The following is a 20,072-nucleotide window of genomic DNA, read 5'->3' as shown; positions in this document are numbered from 1 at the left end:
ACACACCACACGCTTCCCATTAACCAGTTTTCTAGAAACTATGCAACTAACATTGGTTATTAAAAAAATTATCTACCTGAGAAAGTTTGCCAGCAGTAATATTCTCATTTGGCAGTGGGAAAAATCTGAGTTTATTTTGTGAATGCATCCCTCAAAGCAGTTTTCTAGTTTATTGCTATAAACTCACTAAGAAACCAGGACAATACAATTTAACTAGTAAAACAAATACTTACTTGCAGCAGACACGAGCTCTTTGTGAAGCTTATAAGTCATGACAGGTTCGGAAAGATTCCTGCAATGAATGGAGATGATCAGTGTTTTTGGAGGAAGGAATAACTACAGCTTGGAGTCTCAGTTCTCTGAGCAGTAAGGTCCTACAGCTTAACCTCATTATACACATTTCACAGAAGCGTCCCTAGGGGAACCCATGTTTAAGAGAAGAACTGCAAATATATAGGCTGAGGCTCCTAGCAAGGGTCCACTTAGCTCCCCAATGTGAAAGGCAATGAAAGCCAGTCCTGCCAGTTCTCAAACAGACATACTCTAAATGTGGCCATGTGTTTGCAAGGTGATGGGTCTGAAGAATTTCCAAAGCACTTTCATATCTGTTCTATTTGATCCTTCCATTGATTCCATGGAGTAGGATTGGAACAAAGTGATGAGTCCTGGGATGAGGCTACCACTTGTGAAATCCCTAACCACAGAGGCAGACGCTTCGACAGGGACAGTTGATGAGATGTGTATACATTTCCAGACAGGTGTCTACAGAAAGCAATGTGCATAGCATTTCTGCTTCTTAGTCCCAGCATTCCCTGGTTTACTCTCTAATCCATTACAAAAATCTGATTCACCCTAATTGCTCCAAAGAAGTTGTTCTCACCGGTCCCATCAGTGACTGCCTCAATGTTGTAAACAACTGTCATTCTTTACCTTACTTGACTTCTTTGTGGAATCTGACGTTGCTAATAAGCCTCCTTGAGACTTAACTTTTAGATTTTGCTGAATTGCTTGATTTGTTTTTTTCTCTACCACTGTGGCCTTCCTGGGCCGCCTTTTCTGGGAATTTATCATGGCTTTTTTCCTCTGTGCAACTCTGGAGGGCTGGAAAACTCAAATGTCTACAGAGGGAAGGCAATTTTCATATTGTACATGTCTCATATTTAACTGACATTTGCATGAGAATGCTTTAATCTGTCTACAAACAGCAGCTATACTCACTTCTGCAAATAAGCACATAGGCTCATGGGAGTCAAATCTTTCCACTTCACAACAGAAATGGAAAAGGAATATTTTTATATGAAATACATACATCTTCATGTAAAATGGCCAAATTCACTTTGGCCATTAATTTGATTCTATTTCAATGGTATCAACTACTGGACATAGATGTCTTAAAACTTTGTATTGCTGTTTTCCTGACAGTCTGTCAGGAACAGACCCCAGCACAGCATCATAATTTTCATTCCTGTCACCAAAAGGCCCAAGAAGGGCCCTACATCTAATTTCTTAATAAAAATTATTTCTCTATGGCTAATCCAGTCTCCATGGTCTAGCACATTCACTTTACTCTCAATTGATTCCTATTCTGTCTTTTAGCCCAAACCTGATTACCTTCTCCCTCATGATCATACACAACCAGTGAAAAGATTCCATGCACAGACTGTTCTTATCATTCTTGTCCCTGATACCCATCTTTATATAAAGAAAAAGAAAAAGAAATCCACTTTGCATCATGACTGCACATACAGTGTAACCTCATGTTTTTACTGACACGTCCCTGACACAATGGACTGGATAGAAGCCAAAACAAACTCTCCTTCTTTAAAAATTAAGTGTAAATACATCAATAGTGATTACAGTTTAGCACAGATTACAGCCCCACTGATGCTCAACTCTTATGAAATGTGTTGTCCACTCATAGATTTAGGCTTGACTGTTCCTTCTGCTGACTTAGGCTTGAGCTGGAAAGATTTAAATTGGAGCAAGCCTTTGAAACACATCTTTGATTATATTGACTCCTTTTTCAAGGAGAATATGGACAGCACACCATTTACTCACCAACTACCCTCGTTATCCCAAGCCTTTGGAAATTATTCACATAAGATTGCTTTCTCTTTATTAAATTATCAATGCAATCTAAAGATGGGCCATTGAAAACAGGGATTAGGGGGTAAAAGACACTATATATATAGTGTTTGAATGTATATAAATACATATTCAAATATTTTAAATAACATATACTTATGCCAATAAATAGGATTTTAATTTCATCAGCACTATATATCTCCAAATTTTGCTAGTAAATTAATCTTTTTTTCTTACTGCTATCATTTCATTTGCTTCCAACACTGCATTTTCTTTTATATTTCCATTTATATGGGTTAAAACATGACAGCACAATATAAACTTGTTCTATTTCTTTGGGGCAAGAGCTCTACCCCTGAGCTATATCTACAAGATGATAGTTTTAAAGCAAGTATATTTTTCAAAAGTATTTTTTCAGTAACAAATCTAATCTTCATGCTTTCTATAATAAATCTCATAATACAAATATGTTTTCTAATGCTTGAGGTGGTGGTACAAGGATATAATTCTAGCATTCAGGAGGCTGAGGCAGGATGATTGTATCAAGTTCCAGTACATCCTGGGCTACAAAGTTAGTCCTGGACTCAAAGACAAAGAAACAAACAAAAAACTTCTTATATGCCTCATCAAACAGAAATTCTCTTTACTCTGTTCTTCTATTCAGCAATCTTCTCCAACTTTCTGAACATGGGACTATACTCCAATCTCTATCGAGACAAATTTCACCAATCATGAAAAGCAAAATCCCAGTTCCAGTAGAGCATACCTGAGGTAGAATTTTAAGGAGCTTGTGATTGTCTTTATGTCCCAGTCACTATTATGAAAATCAATATCCCCTGGACATTTTGGATCTAAGAAAGACAAAAACAAAAAAACAGTTAATCTTCCAACAGACCTTACCTGTTACTTTCTTCTTAAAATGAACTATATTCCAGCAGGTTACCAAGAAGAGACTTGATACCCTATGAGCATATACAGGGGGAGGTAATCCCCCTCAGGAACAGTCATAGGGGAGGGGAGTCAGGGGAAAATGGGAGGGAGGGAAGAATGGGAGGATACAAGGGATGGGATAACCATTGAGATGTAACAAGAACAAATTAATAAAAAAAAGGGGAAAAAAAGAAACAGTTAAAGAAAAAAATGAACTATATTCATTAGAAGATGGTTACTCTAATACATTTTCAAGAGACCAAAACTTTCCAAAAAAGAAATCTATTCTGCTTTCATTTTTTTTCTTGTATTCTGGACCAGTATTAAGAAATTTGGAAATCATCACTTCTAGACAGACTGTGAGGAAAAACTGTTGAAGGAACTGAACAACACTGTATGTAGATTCTGTAGTTTCTGAAGTAGAGAAGAAAACTGCTGTTGCCAAACTGTGAAGACAAACAGCCTGCTAGAGTCAGCACTTTCTGGCGGAAGCTCAAGAACAGAAACACCATGGAAACCAATACCAACACAGGATAACCTGATCTGTAAATTAAAAAAAAATTGCTAAGACCCAATATGTATGAGTTGCATAGTCAAAAACAACTGAATGGCCTAATTCCATTAGGGAATGCTAAAGGCTTGGGTTCCCCCTTAGCTTTACCTTAAGAGTTTTCCAGAGAAGAAATCTGAGAAAAACCCTTCCATGAATTCATGCTTCTAGTAAAGGTGGAAGAAAAGCAGCCATGTGCCCAGAGCTTTGGGGCTTAACAGGAACTATTTTACCATACACTTAACTATACCAAGTTACCACTATCTGAATGAGCTAAGTAGTTACAGAAAACGCTCAACTCTATGTCCAGTCTGTCTCTCCTTAAAAGGGACATCAAAAATAAACTGAGGGGCAAGGAGAAAGGTCACAGGCCAGGGGTACAGTGTACTGAAGACAAAGAACCGTAAGAGCTCTGACTCACTTCCACTTCCCATGACACCTTATCATTATAATAAGCCTTCTTCACACTAACAGTACCCATTCTGATTAAGAGAAAAGAATACTTCACTAAGCCTCTGTGCTAAAGCAGTAATAGAAGACAGTCAAAAACACAAACTTTGCCTGAACCAAACAGAAAGTGTCATGCCAAAGGTAAGTAAACCTCCATTATTTTCATCTATTATATCATGTCTAGCTTACAAAAAGTCAGAAAACACAGATTAAAGATGCAGAAGAAACAAAAGAATCACACTTTGATATGAAAATTTTGGAAATATAAACTCAGTAGCTTGAAACAGCTGTGATTAATGTTAAGGGCTATAATACACAAAAAGGGGCAACATAAAAGAAGAGATGGATCAAATAGAATGCTGAGAAGCATAAAAACGAACGTTAAAAGGCAAAGCACTATAAGGGGAAGAAAGAATGCCTTTAAGAACTGAATACAGCTGATGGAAATATCAGTGAGTCTGAAGAAATGCCAATAGATACTTCTAAAATGGAAATATAAACAAAAAAGGATGAAAAGTGAAAAAAACGCTAAAGCTATGAAAGGTATAATATATATGTGATAAAAATCATCATGATGAAATAAAAGATAAAAAGGAAAGAAAAAATGAGATTTTTGGATATAGCTCTGTAGTAGAGTGTTTTATTGCATGTGTGAGGCCTTGAGTTCAATTCCCAGTGCTGGAGGAAAAAAGAACGAAAGAGAAAAGAAAAAAGAGATAATAAAGAGCAGAAAAGAAAAAGAGCTGAATAATTAAGAATTTTACAAAACTAATGACAAAAACGCAGGAAAGAATCATCAGAAAATACCTGTATAACTAGATAAATAGATAGATCGATAGATAGATAGATAGATAGATAGATAGATAGATAGACAGACAGACAGACAGACAGACAGACAGATACAGATTGCTAAGAATAAGTGACAGGGAGGTGCCCAGCTCCAATTACTATAACTACAGTGCAACCCACACACTAAGGTGCTTATTGCTAAATGACAATGTTCAGTGAGTTAAGATTTAGACTTCTAGTATTTTCAACTTATCCTGTAAAGCAAAAAAAATCTAGATTTGTATAACCTACAAAATTTAAATTAAACTTCCAACAAAACAAGGCCCTACAAAAGAATACAGTTGGCCAATAGTTGTCTCTAAGGACTCAGTTTATAGATTCAAGATTTAAAGACAAGAACACCTAGAAAACAATATGGCCTTAAAAAATCTCTACCCAGCTGACAATTTCATCTTATTCCAACCATAATGGCAAAGATCAGAACTGACAGCAAAATATGGAAAGGATGTGAGGGAAAGGGAACGCTCATTCACTGCTGGAAGGATTGCAAACTGGTCCAACTACTTCGGAAGTCAGTGTACAGAATCCCCAAACTGCGAAAAAATAAACCTACCATATGACCCGGCTATACTACTCCTCAGCATATACCCAAAGGACTCAACATCCTACTCCACAGACACTTACTCAGCCATGTTCATTGCTGCTCTATTTACAGCAACTAGGAAATGGAAACAATCTAAATGTCCTTAAACTAACAAGTGGATGATGACAATGTGGTATATATACACTATGGTTACTATTCAACTATAAAGAAGAAATGAAATTTGCAGGTAAATGAACAGAACTAGAAAAGATCATACTGAATGATATATCCCAAACCCAGAAAGACAAATGTTACATGTTCTTCCTCATATGAGGTTTCTAGCTCCAAATCTTCAGATGTGAGTATATAATCTGGAGTAATTGCAGAAACCAGGAAAGTTTTTAAAAAAATGCTTGTGAGCATAAAGTTATTGTGTGATTAAATGCTGATTTCTGAACCACTCCCCCTCATATCTGGCTGCAATCCTTGTTCTGAAAATCTGCTGTCCCAATGTTTTTATGTAAACACTACTCCCAATTGTTCCCATATGTGCCAATAAATCACTGAGCAGGGGAGAGAATAAAGCGGGACTTCCTGCTAGCCAGGTGAGGATGAGTTATAAGAGAAAGTAGGGGATTCAGCCACAGACAGAGGACCAGGAGACATCAGGAGAGGAGCTGGAACAGAGAAAGCCACAAAGTACAAGTATCTTGGGTGTTTTTTTTTTTTTTTTGCAAAGAGTAAGCCATATTATCTTAGAGTGTTAAGAATAGACTAATAACTGTTCAGTTATTGTGTTGTGAGGCTTATTAAAATAATATAATAGAGTCTCAATTATTTGGGTGATATGTTGAAAGCAACTGAAAAACAAGCACAATTATATTAAAAAATAACTAACAAATGCTGTTACAAGGGGAGAAGCAATAGAAAGGTACTAGCAGGGCACAAGTGATTTGAGGAAAAAAAAGAGGGGTTTTAATTAGGGAAGAGGAAAGATATAAAAAGAAAAGGAAGATATCATCATAATAGTAAGGATATCAGAAAAAGTCATAAGGAATCATTCTATTAACTATATACCTAAAATATCTATAACACATATAAAACTCTATACAAATACATACAGTTTAAATAAAAGACTTGCATCTGGGCTGACAATACTCCCACAAGAGCTGTAAATGTATCTAATAAAAAACACTAGGCATGAGAAGCCCTCTTTTGAGTTGTCTATGAGAATCCCAAAACACTAGAGGTTATTGCTGCTGTCCTTAATTACCACCCAGAGGTGGAAGGTAAGACCCCATCAATAAAGGTACCATGTACTTCATACACAAAACCTAGAGGAACTGACCTGGATCTGATTTGAAAGCCTTTTCCCCATATATGCTTTCATGGTACAAGAAAAGAACATGCAACCTTCCAAAGGAAGGTAGCAACCAACAGTAGTACCCAGGTATTATGTCTATGAACTACAACAATGATCAGCATGTCAGGACAACCCTAAGGGTGCAATAGTGGAAAGCATACCTTGGCAGTAACCAACAACTCTCTAAAATATAAGACCCATTCAACAAGAAGGAAATCATGCCTAATACTAGAAACCTCGTCAACTACCCAAGGCTAGTAAAGTCACAGATCTTGGAGGACAGCCTAATCCCTAACTACATTCTAAGTATTTGTCCTTATGCTCACAGATAAGTGTTGTCCTTACCCAGCATCAAGGAAATGTCTCTTTGCAACAGATGGAGACCATTACAGAAACTATAATCAATCAAAATGCAGAGTTTGCATCAACTCCCAACTGATGTAATTATAATCTCTCTAATATATATCACAACTCCAACAGGGATCAGTTTGGAGAGAAGGGATGAAAATTGTAAGGCCACAGGAACTGGAAATCTGCTGTGAGATTTCCTCTCCTTGAAATACCATGAAGTCTCAACAACAGGATTACCTAAATAACACTTGAACAAAGATGGCACAATACATATGTTAATGGAGAAGGAAAGCTCATAAGGCCTCAACTCTAGACAATAGATATGCTAATAAAGAAAAGCTCTAGACAAAGAACTACTAAGGAATGCTGAAAGTAGGAAGAGAATACCAGTTGGTTTCCAAAACTAAATGGTCAGCCCTGAAAACATACACACAAGTAACATTATATGGGCTGAGAAGGTTGGATTTGCATTATTCAGATGTACATAAGCGCGCAAGCGCGCGCGTGCGTGCGTGTGTGTGTGTGTGTGTGTGTGTGTGTGTGTGTGTGTGTGTGTGCGCGCGCACGCATGCGTGCTTGTATTTGGTTCTACCCTAGGTCTCTGAGCCATTCAGCTTCCAGATCCTGGCCATCCAGGATTATATATAGAGAAAAGAATACACTGTCAAATGGAAATGCCACAATTTTCAAAACTCTGAATGAGTACGTCACTACTCTTAGTATCTATTCTCTTGCAATGATATTTTGGTAATATCAAATTTTAATTCCTTAGTTTCCCCAAAGATGTGGGTGGGTAGAATCTGTGTTCTCTTATCTTTTGAAGACTGCATGTAACAAACTTTCTGGGTAAGTTTACAAAGTTCACTTACAAGCAAATTCCTTTACCCTTGATTAAAACTGGAAAGTTCTCTTTTACTAAGGGAATCTGTGGCCTTCACAAAAATTCCTGAACTCTCAAGTCTATTTTAGTAAACTAGAAGACTTTTGGGAGGAGTGGGGGTTGTTTTTGCTGTTGTTTTTCAAGATAGGTTTTCTCTGTGTAGTTCTGGCTGTCCTGAAATCTATGCAGACCAAGCTGGCCTTGAACTCAGCCCGCCTCTGCCTCCTGGGTGCTGACTTAAAGGTGTGTGCCACTATGTCCAGATAACAATTTATTTTAATATTGTATGACATCATACTTTATTTCTCACATATAACCTAACTGCAAAGAAGGCAAACTCACTAACTCTGGCCATCAATAAAAATAACTTTTAAAAATTATATATTAAAATGTATGGTAACATCTATAGTAGAGAAGGAAGTAGCTCAGAATAATGCTCTAGAGGAAGGATTTCAGCCATGTTTAATGATAAAGGCAGAGAACTGAAGATGCTTACTGTGTAGGGGATCATGAAATCATACCAAGTAGCAACAAAACTTCAATTATAGAAAACGGTAACAAAGGCCCATCCACAGAAGAAAGCATGGGTAAGTGACGACATAATCACTACCAGAAAGGGTAACAGATGAACCACTGCCAGGGTCACACTGAAAGTATCTGAAAGGAAAATGCTGGCACGAGAATTACCTCTTATCTTTAGCCATTGGAAGGTAATCAACAATTTCCAGGTACACAATTTGACAGCATGAGAACATAGTCCTGGGCAGAGTTACAACATGACGCAATTGCTTAGTATTAATTTGTTTTATGAAAATTTCAGTGTAGTTACAAAGTTTTGTCTTGGAGACAAAAACATGTTAATACAGCTTCATGAACAGTGCTGATAAAAGTCTTAGCTAATCAGTCTGCTATCGTCCCATGCAGACACAGCATTCCATGTTCTATCACAACCAATACTAGAGGAACTGAGTGTCTCAGGTAACTCCAACAGGACAAGAATCTTGAAAGCTTGTGTCTCCTTTCTTCTGGATTCTACCACATACACATTTCATCTTTGCTAATTTTGGTTTGACTTTTGATCATGATAAATCATAGCCATGAGAATGACTGTATGCAGTCTTGCTAGTTTCTCTATTTGCAAAAGCTGGAGGTGGATTTGGTGACCTTCAAGGAATATGAGAGACATATTTCCGGGACTTGATGAGGAAGAGATACAATTTCCTTTTCAATCTTTCAGCAATTAAACTAAGCATGTCATAGCATAGGCAATGATGACTGAGTATAATGTACTAAATTCAACGCTGAAATGACAAAGCACAGATATAGGAATTAAATGTGAGGAAAGTTTGCACAGACACACAGAGACATTTCAGTTATTAAAGGGCACTACAAATTGCAATTTAAGTGTTCAGATTTATGAAAAAATAAAATGGAAACATTGAGAAATCAAAAATCAAATTATAATTAAAGAAGAAGAAAACCACGATGAAACTCCAAGTTAATTAATCACACACTCAGAATTCTAAAGGTTTCCTTTCTCACTGTGGTATCTAAACTGCATTATGACTAATCCCACATCACCCTAGAAACCACAATAAAACTGTGTCCACTGAAAAGAATAACGTCATTATTGACACATTTATTCTGCACATATTAAGTAGTTTCTCTGTTCCAAGTAGGTTTCAAGAAACTAAGTGTATACAGTAAATAAAATAAAATCTCTACCCTCTGAAGGTTCAATATATGAATCATTTCATAACTCATAACTAAGTGAGCTCAAGGTCAAAAGAAAAGCATGACAGCTTGATCTTGGCACAAGACAGACAATGATTATGGACCACCACATTATTTCTTAGAAAGGCACAATGCTTTCCAGGGGTTCTAACATAGTGCTGAGATGACTAGCCTTCCATGATGAATAAAAATGCTCAATTGGATTATGAAATAATTAGATCTAATCAGAACAAGCTGTATATGAATCTATGAATCCACAAGGGGAATAAGAAGCTTAATATAAGAATGATAGAAAACAAGGTCATAAAGAAATAACTGTGATGTGTATATATTGTCAAGAAGTTATGTAATGATTTTACAAAGGGAAGTAAGTATATAAAGGTTGATGAAAACCAGCTTACATCTTGGTTAAAATCCAGATCACTCATCCTGAACTGCTATTGCATTAATAGCCTCCAGATACATGTGGAATAGATTCCAACCTGTTGATATAAAGACACTTCATTTTCTACCATAGAGAATACTTGCTTCCATAAGTAGCAAGGTGGTAAAGATGGCATCTGGGTCAGACTCAATCTACAGACATATTTAGTTTGGCTTATGATGGGTGTCTTATTAACTTCTAAATTATTTCAAACATAAAGAGAAAAACTTTTTTAAAAACACCCATGTGCTAATCATATCTTCATAACTGATTTCTCCCAGATTATTCTATAAAGAAGTTAAATAAGTATTATATTTAAATTAATACATTCTAGGCACTAATCCCTATCTACTCAGAGACAATCACTATCAATATTTAGCTGGAATTCAGTATTATTTATGTGATGCACTGTGATCGCAAAGCTCACACACACACACACACACACACACACACACACACACACACACACACACACACACACCGCACACACTATTTTCTTTGTTTCAAATGTTTAAGTTCTACCCAAATAGTAATAAAATGTATGAATCCTTCCGAACCTTTCTTTTATTAGTCAAATTATGTTTCTGGGATTTATACATGTTTTGATATTTCCTATTTAAGTTCAGGGTTGGCAAATTACCACACTTGAGCTAAAAATCAATTTGATTAAGCTTCAGGGCTATCTAAAAAATTAATGTCTATAAATGTAATTTGTGTTGCATTTTCCTGGAACCAAAGACCTCTAAGGAACTTGGTATCTAAATGAGTTCCTATGCTTCTGACTTGAGGGCCATCCCTCAGTTAGGAAATTCAAAGACTTATTCTTCCTACTCTTGTTAAGAAAGAAGAAAGGATTGGGGCTATGACTACAGCTTAAACAAAGAGAAACATTTTAAAGAAGATTGCCATAAAATACTCTATGGAAATGGGGACAGGAAAGTCATTGATTCAAAATGCCAGTGATGGAAGATATGGACTTGAAATGAGATTTAGATCATGTTAAGTGGAATAGCTCATACTCAGTTAAATATTTTTTCTATTATATATGGCGCACACATTAAGAAAGTAGAAAAGGGACTCTTTGAAGAAGAGAAGGTAGAGAAGCAGAAAAGGAGAAGACAAGAGGGGGGAAGACAAATTGTATGTGTTTTCTCTCATATAGAGAAAAATATATGCAGGAGGACAAGGGAGGAACAAGGAACAGAGGAGGACAAAGAGAAAAAGAGACTGTAATGAAGGTACAATAAGCAAATGATCATGAAAATGTCATATTGAAACCCACTATTTAATACATCAACTGTTCTAGTTTGCTTTTTGTTTGTGTGATAAAACACCCTGACCTAAAGCAACTTGAGAGAGGAAAGGATTTGTTTGGCTTATACTTCCAAGCAACAGTCCACCACTGAAGGAAGTCAGGACATGAACTAAAGCAAGTGTGGAAGCAGAAACCATGAAGGGATGCTGCTTACTACCTTGCTCATTTGACCTCATGCTCAGATACCTTTCTTATACAGCCTTGGCCCATCTGCTTGAAAAGAGTGCTTGCCACAGTGGGCTGCTCCCTACCCATAGAGTAGCAATGCAGAAAATGCCCCTCAGATACATAGATAGGCCTCCAGGCCAAGCATATCTAGGCAGTTCATCAGTTGAGGTTCCCCAATTTGTGTCAAGTTGACAAGAAAAATGAACCAGTCCAGGAACTAAAACTAAATAATTGAAAACATGGAACAAGAAACACAGAAATATAAATGATTGAAAACAATGAAACAAGAAACAGAAAAATCGTTAAAGACACCAAATACGGGATGAAAAAGGAAGAATTAGCCACTGACTGGTATTCGATCCAAAATCTGGTCTGTTCTTGTCCACAATGTCTATAACTATGTTTGAGATGTTTGTTATTAGAACCCCTTCGGTGTGAGCAGAAAGGACACTGACTTTTTATTTTTTTAGCCTACCAGGGTTATTATATGTTCCAGTGCTATCAATAGAAATCAAATGACTATAAAAGGTAACCATTCATACCTTGCTTAGCCAAGTTAAAGGCTTAGTCCAAAGTCTTTCTAGGAAGTAAGAGATCAATCAGTAATGATCCATATGTAAGAAGGAAAATGAAAATTATATGGTCTTGGATCCCCAATGAAATGAATGAAAAGAGGTAAATTCATTTAGATCTGCATTATATAAAATAGACATTACAAAATCATGCATTATAAGGAGCATAAGGAGCACCATACTAAGAATTTACTTAGCAAGGCTGAAACTCTCAAATGAATGCACAATATGATGAGATAATATACAGAAATGTAGAGTTAATATCCACTGCACACAGTAGGAATACTGTTTAGGTTACCTAATACTTTTTATAGGCTTCTTGTCATATGTTAATTTCTTTTAGAATTGTATAACTGCAGGTTAGACAATATCTAACTGAATGCAGTCATAAATTCAAATTTTAATTTTTTTGGAAAAGATTTAAATATATTTATAGAGCAGTATTTGTATGAAACATGAAAAGTCCAAAACACCAGGCATAATGAGGTCCTGAGGCTACGTGGCACATTTCTCAAATTCAGGAATACCATTGTGAAGAATAACAAAGCCATAGTTGAGAATTGTATGCTAAAGACTCTGCCAAAATCCCTCCAGTAAATAACTCCTTATACCTGCAAGCTTCAGACTTAAAATTCATACAATTTAAACAATTGTTTCAATAAAAATTCACTTATATTTAATAACCTTTCCAAATCTCTTGTAAGTAGTTGAAATAACTATCATTATTTTGAGTGGCAGGCTCTAATAAACATGGCTCAAACCAATTCATGAGATATTTGCCAAAGTTTTAACCAGTGTGCATTAAATTAACAATCAGGTACATTGTTCATAATAGTATGAAGCCATTAATCTGAGAGTTCAGATTTTTCTATTAATATGATTTTTCTTATAATAATAGTTTTTCATGTATACTCTACCTCTTACATTCATCATGAAAATCTCTAAACATGGAGAATAATGAAGAGAAAATATTCTAATGGCTAACAAGCAAATAAAAAGATGATCAAAATGATGAACACACTGCCATTCACAACAGCTTCAAACAAAATAAAATATCTAGGAATAAACCACACTAAGGAAGTAAAAGCCCTCTATAGTGAAAATAGATTCAACAAAACTCCAACCACAATACCAACAACGTTCTTTAAAGAAATAGGGGGGAAAAAACTCTTAAAATTCACATGGAATCACAAAAAGCCTCAGATCACTAAAGCAATCCTGAAGGGGTAAAACAATACTTAAGGGACTGTCATTCTAGATTTCAAAAAATACTATAAAGCTATGGTAATAAAACAATGAGACTGTCACAAAACCAGACATGTAAACCTGTAAAGAAAAATAGAAGACCCAAACATGAGTACACCTAACTATAGATATCTGATGTTTCACAAAGATTCCCAAAAACAAAAGATGGCATCTTCAACAAATGGTGCTGGGATAATTGAATGTCTACATACAGAAGAATAAAAACAGACCTATATCTATCACACACACGCGCGCGCGCGCACACACACACACACACACACACACACACACACACACACACACAATCAACTCCGAATGGATAAACCTCAATGTGAAACCTGAAACACTGAAACTTTTAAGGAAAAATAGGTTGTACAATACAAGATATGGGTGTAAGAAAGATCTAATTTGCTCAGGAATAAAGGCCAACAATTGACAAGTGGGGCTTCATAAAACTACAATGATTCTGCACAACTGAGATAATCATTCAAGTAAAAGGAAGCCTACTGAGTGGGAGACAATTTTTGCTAGCTATACATCTGACAAAATACACACAATATATAAAGAATTCAACAAGTGGAGAGTGAAGAAAATAAATTACCAAATTAGAAGTAAGCTGTGAATCTCAGAGAACCTCAAATAAAAACATTTCTAACACATGAGGATAGAATCCAGAAAATTAATTAACATATAAAATTGTTCAGCTGGTTTACAAAACACTAGCAAGTCCTTTAAAAATATATGTGTCTGCTGTCAAGAGAACAAAGCAGACAGCCTACAGACTGGGAAAAGATCTTCACCAAACCTACATCTGACAAAGGTCTAATATCCAAAATATATAAAGAACTCAAGAAACTAAACACCACCAAACCAAATAACCCAATTGAGAAGTAACCCAATAGAGAAATGGGGTGCAGAACTAAACAGAGAATTCTCAACAGAGGAATATCAAATGGCTGAAAAACACTTAAAGAAATGTTCAACCTCCTTAGTCATCAGAGAAATGCAAATCAAAATGACACAGAGATTCCATCTTACACCCATCAGAATGGCTAAGATCAATAACTCAACTGACACCACATGCTGGCGAGGGTGTGGAGAAAGAGGAACACTCCTTCATTGCTGGTGGGAATGCAAACTAGTACAGCCACTTTGGAAAGCTATCTAGCGCTTTCTCAGAAAAATGGGAATAGGGCTTCCTCAAGACCCAGCTATTCCACTCCTTGGAATATACCCAGAAGATGCACTACCACACAACAGGGACATATGCTCAACCATGTTCATAGCTGCCTTATTCATAATAGCCAAAACTTGGAAACAACCTACGTGTCCCTCAGTAGAAGAATGGATAAAGAAACTGTGGTACAACTACACTATGGAATACTACTCAGCTATTAAAAACAAGGAATTCCCAAAATTTGTGGACAAATGGATTGAACTAGAAATTGTCATGAGTGAGTTCACACAGAAGCAAAAAGAGCTAAATGGTATATACTCACTTATATCGAGACACTAGTCCAAGGTGTACGTCCCCATGAAAAACTGTACCTACCAGGAAAGTGGGTAAGAGGGGAGGACATCCTATTGAGACTTTAGGTATGAGAAGCCTGGGAGAATGAGGAAATAGAAGGATCCAGCGGGTCCTGGAAAACTATAGTCGAGTCTGGGCCCTGGGGTCCTCCGCAAACTATGGCAACAGCCAAGGAAAAAATAGGCAGTAAACCTCGAACCCCTACCCAGACTAGCCGATGGACAGGACATTCTCCACTGTTGAGTGGAGAAGGAGATCTAACTTTCACACAAACTCTGGTGCCCCATATTTGAACATGTCCCTTGGATGGAGATGCCTGGTGGCACTCAGAGGAAGGATAATAGGTCACCAAGGAGAGACTTGATACCCTATGAGCATATAAAGGGGGAGGAGGTCCCCCTCAGACACAGACATAGGGGAGGGGAGTAGGGGGGAAGTGGGAGGAAGGGAGGAATGGGAGGATACAAGGGATGGGCTAACAACTGAGATGTAATATGAATAAATTAATTTTAAAAAATAAAAATTAAAAAAAGAGAGAGAGAAATGGGGCTTGGAACTAAACAGAGAATTCTCAACAGAGGAATATCGAATGGCTCTTAAAGAGAGCCTCAACCTCCTTAGTCATCAGAGAAATGCAAATCAAAACCACTCTGAGATTCCATCTTACACCCATCAGAATGGCTAAGATCAAAAATCAAGCGACACCACATGCTGGCGAGGATGTGGGGAGAGAGGAACACTCCTTCATTGCTGGTGGGAATGCAAACTAGTACAGCCACTTTGGAAAGCTATCTGGTGCTATCTCAGAAAACTGGGAATAGGGCTTTCTCAAGACCCAGCTATTCCACTCCTTGGAATATACCCAGAAGATGTTCCAGCACACAACAAGAAAATTTGCTCAACCATGTTAATAGCAGCCTTATTCATAATAGCCAGAACATGGAAACAGCCTAAGTGTCCATCAGTAGATGGATAAAGAAACTGTGGTACATATACACTATGGAATACTACTCAGCCATTAAAAACAAGGAATTCCCGAAATTTGTGGACAAATGGATTGAGCTAGAAATGATCATAATGAGTGAGTTAACCCAGAAGCAGAAAGACTCAAATGGTATATACTTGCTTATATCTGCATACTAGCCCAAGGGGCATGTCCCACGAAAGCCTTCACTTACCAGGAAACTGGGACAGAGGGGAGGACATTCTAGTGGGACTCTAGATGAGAGAAGCATGGGAGAATGGCAAAGTAGAAGGATCCAGAGGGTCCTAGAAACCTACAAGTAGAACATTATGATAGGCAGATCTGGGCCCAGGGGTCCTGCTCAAACTAAGGCACCAGCCAAGGACAATACAAGTGGTAAACCTTAAACCCCTACCCAGATCTAGCCAATGGTCAGGACATTCTCCACAGTAGAGTGGAGAGTGGGGACTGACTTTCACATGAACTCTGGTGCCCCATATTTGACCACATCCCCTGGAGGGGGAGACCTGGTGGCACTCAGAGGAAGGACAGCAGGTTACCAAGAAGAGACTTGATTCCCCTATGAGCATATACAGGGGGAGGAGGTCCCCCTCAGGAACAGTCATAGGGGAGGGGAATAAGGGGAAAATGGGAGGGAGGGAAGAATGGGAGGATACAAGGGATGGGATAACCATTGAGATGTAACAAGAATAAATTAATAATAAAAAATTAAATATATATATATGTGTCTGCAATCCTAGAACTATAGGAGGATTTCTGGGCCTTGTCTTACAGGCCAGCTCCAAATTCAATGAGAGTATGGTAATAAGGCAGAGTAATGGAGAAAGACACCAGACATCCTCTACTAATATCCATTTGCACACTCACACAAATGTAAACATAGATCTCACACATATACCACACACAAACAGTAATTAAATTTAATATGAAGTGAAAATTGGAATGCGAATACACACACACACACACACACATTTACAGCAGCACTAGTTATAAGCACTGAAAGGTATTAATCGCTCAAGTGTCCTTCATGGATGTGTGTGTGTCAATGTAAAAAATACAGGTCTTGCCTCAAATGAAATGAAAAGTGGTTTATTCTGGAGTCAAATATGAGTGACCATGGACCAAGAATATAGATTTTTGGTTACCTTAAATAAATATCAAGTTACAACATGGTAACAGTTTTATATAATAACACAACAGAAGAACTCATAAATCTTCACACTTCACATGGAGGAAGCATCTGGTTGGTGGGTTATACCAAAGAAGGAGAATCTGTTATGAGCCTCAGATGCTATCTGATCACATTCTTAGATTTTGAATTGGTGGAAACTCACAGTCTGCTAAGAATACATTTAAAAACTTTTGGTAGTCACAAAGATATCAGGTTAAATATAGGGGTGGACTATGAATGTCTTTCATAGGAAGTAAAAACAGCCAGGGGTAATTTGGCTTTGATCCTCAACATTTTAATTCTCTATGATCATAAAGTTCAATCATTTGCCTTTGTTGAATCATCACAGTATATCCAGCATCATTCGATCCATTATAAAACATGAAATACAGAGTATGCTAGTAAGTAGATGAAATTCATGAGCAATATTTAGAAATGTCTTATAAAGTATCCACTATTGCATAATATATAAATATCAAGATCTAGAATATTGAGAAAAGACAAATCCACAAAGGCAGAATTAAGACTGTAGCTCATATCCATATTCCCAAAACTTGGTTGGCTGAAGCAGAACTGCCATGAATTCAAAGCGAGACTGGGTTACATAGTGAGACCCTGCCTAAAATCAATGTTTAAAATGACACAGGGTGGAGGAGAGATCAATGGTTCTCAGGGAAAGGGAACAGGCAAACAGTGGTATGGCATTTACATTCAAGAGCAATGAAAAAGGTTTGAAATTAGATAGAAGCGATGGTTGTATAACATCGCTGTTATACTAAATGCTACTCAACTGCTTAACTTTAAAAATGCTTAACTGTGAATTTGATCTTATCGGGAAAGGATAGACTATTAAAGTGTGATAGTCATTTTACAAATATTTTGAAAAAAGATTAAACCTGGATATGATAATAATAGTTACTGCATTTTATTAATAGTTTATTATTTCAAAGTAAATTGGGGCCCAGAGGGCCCTGAGATAGAAGTGACCTGAAATCCTCTCCCCTGAGGACTAATTTTCATGGTACTGAAGGTACTCACAAGCTTCCAACTAATAGTCCTACTCAGTTATGACTCTAATAAACAATATAAACGATTAGCATGGCACAATAACCCTAATGGTGCAACAGTGGCACAGATACCTTGGCAGTAACTAACAGTTCTCTAATGGACTTAAGCTCTACTTAACAATAAGGAATTCATGCCCAGTTCTTGAAACCCTGAGCTAATAAAGTCATGTATCTTGGAGCAAAATCTACAACCACCACTTTAGTAAACCAGTAATCTCTAAAATTTAGATATTTGTTTTTGTACTCACAAATAAGTGTAGGGCTCACCCTGCAAAGACGCTTCAATTTGCAACAGATGGAGACCATTGCAGAAAACCACAACCAATTAAAATGCAGAGGTTTTTTTTTTTTCCTCAGTCCCAATGGATTCATCTACAACTACAACTTCTGCACTTAAGGCTCAAGGATCATTGTGGAAAAGGGGACAAAAATATTAAGAGCCAGAGAATCCAAAAGTTTGCTGTGAGACTGTGTCTCCTAGTAACGTCAGAAGCTACACCCATAAAGTCTCACCAACAGGACTGACTAAACATGAGCTGAACAAGACAACAACAGGTATGTTTAAGAGTACAAGGGAAAAATCAAGAAGTATCAACCCTAGACAAAAAAGTATAGGTAAATAAGGAATGTTGAAAGCAGAAAATGCAGTATTACTCAGCTGTTAAAAATAATGACATTATGAAATTTGCAGGCAATGGACAGAGCAACAAACAAACAAACAAACAAACAAACAAAACAAAACATCCTGAGTGAGGTGAGCCAGACGCAGAAAGACAAATGTGATATGTACTCATTTATAAGTGGATATTAGCTAGAAAGTACAGGATAGCCATGCTACAATCCACGGACCCAGAGAGGCTAAGTAACAAGGAGAGCTCAAGGGGACACATGGATCTCCCTTGGAAGGGGAAAAAGAACAGATTTGTGGGTGAGAATGAGAACAGTAGGTATCAGGCATGGGGAAGGATGAAGGGAGAGAGTACTGAGAGAGACAACAGAAATTAGGAGCATTTGGAAGGCAGTGTGAAAAGCTATTGTGGTGGAACCTCTCTGGAATTATGACGGTGACCCTAGCAAAGACTCCTAGTAATGGGGATACAGAGCCTGAACCAGCCATCTTCTTTAACAAGACAAGGCTTCCAGTGGTGAGACTGGGACATCATCCCAGCTATAAAACATTCTACTTAGGTGGGCTGTGGTGGTGCATACCTTTAATCCCAGCATTTAGGAGGTAGAAGCAGGTGAATATCTGAGTTTGATGCCAGCAAGGACTATACAGAGAAATCTTGTCTCAGAAAATACACAACAAACAAACAAAAACAATTTGGCCTGCCTGCAAGAGTAACGGTGGCATAGAAACTGTATGACTGGCCAACCAAAGACTGGTCAAATTTGAGGCCCATACCATGAGATGGAGCCTATGCCTGACACTGCCAGGAACCAGAAGTTGGATAGCCCAGAGACCTAGGATAGACCCAAACACAACTTGCAAGTCAAAGTTAATGAAATGATTCCATAATACTCTGCTACACTATAGACTGTTGCCTAGTTCAATTGTCATCAGAGAGGCATTATTCAGCAACTGATAGGAGCAGGTACAGAGGCCCACAGGGAAACTGTGGAACATCAGGAACCCAGCAGAAGAGGAATAGGAAGAATTGTAGGAGCCAGTGGATCGAGGGTACTTGGAGAATACAGCCCATAGCCCACAGAATCAACTAATTAGGGCAACTAATAGAAGAAGCTCATGACCTGCATGGGTCTGAGCTAGGTGGTCTGCATATGTTATGGTTCTGTAGCTTAGTGTTCTTGTGAGAAGTCTAACTGTGGTTAGTTCAGATTATAATTGGTAGCGCACACTGGTAATCACAACACTTGG

The 20,072-nt window shown here is 37.4% G+C and overlaps 1 protein-coding gene across 4 annotated transcripts in view; it reads right to left on the bottom strand.

Moving 5' to 3' along the window:
- The window catches only part of OPHN1 (oligophrenin 1), a gene marked incomplete at its 3' end in the record, with an annotated part of 303,761 nt that overhangs the window by 77,482 nt on the left and 206,207 nt on the right, over positions 1-20,072 (bottom strand). For all 4 annotated transcript variants that reach the window (XM_084791065.1, XM_084791062.1, XM_084791063.1 and 1 more), the window contains exons 16-17: positions 2,852-2,936; positions 234-292 (exon numbers count right to left, since the gene is read on the bottom strand). In XM_084791065.1, the coding sequence (XP_084647191.1) occupies positions 234-292; positions 2,852-2,936 (144 nt within the window). The remainder of the gene's footprint in view (positions 1-233; positions 293-2,851; positions 2,937-20,072) is intronic.

This window comes from Acomys minous, assembly GCF_964271855.1.
Source record: "Acomys minous genome assembly, chromosome: 7".
Classification (NCBI taxonomy): Eukaryota; Metazoa; Chordata; class Mammalia; order Rodentia; family Muridae; genus Acomys; species Acomys minous.
This window is presented reverse-complemented; position numbering and strand designations above follow the sequence as displayed.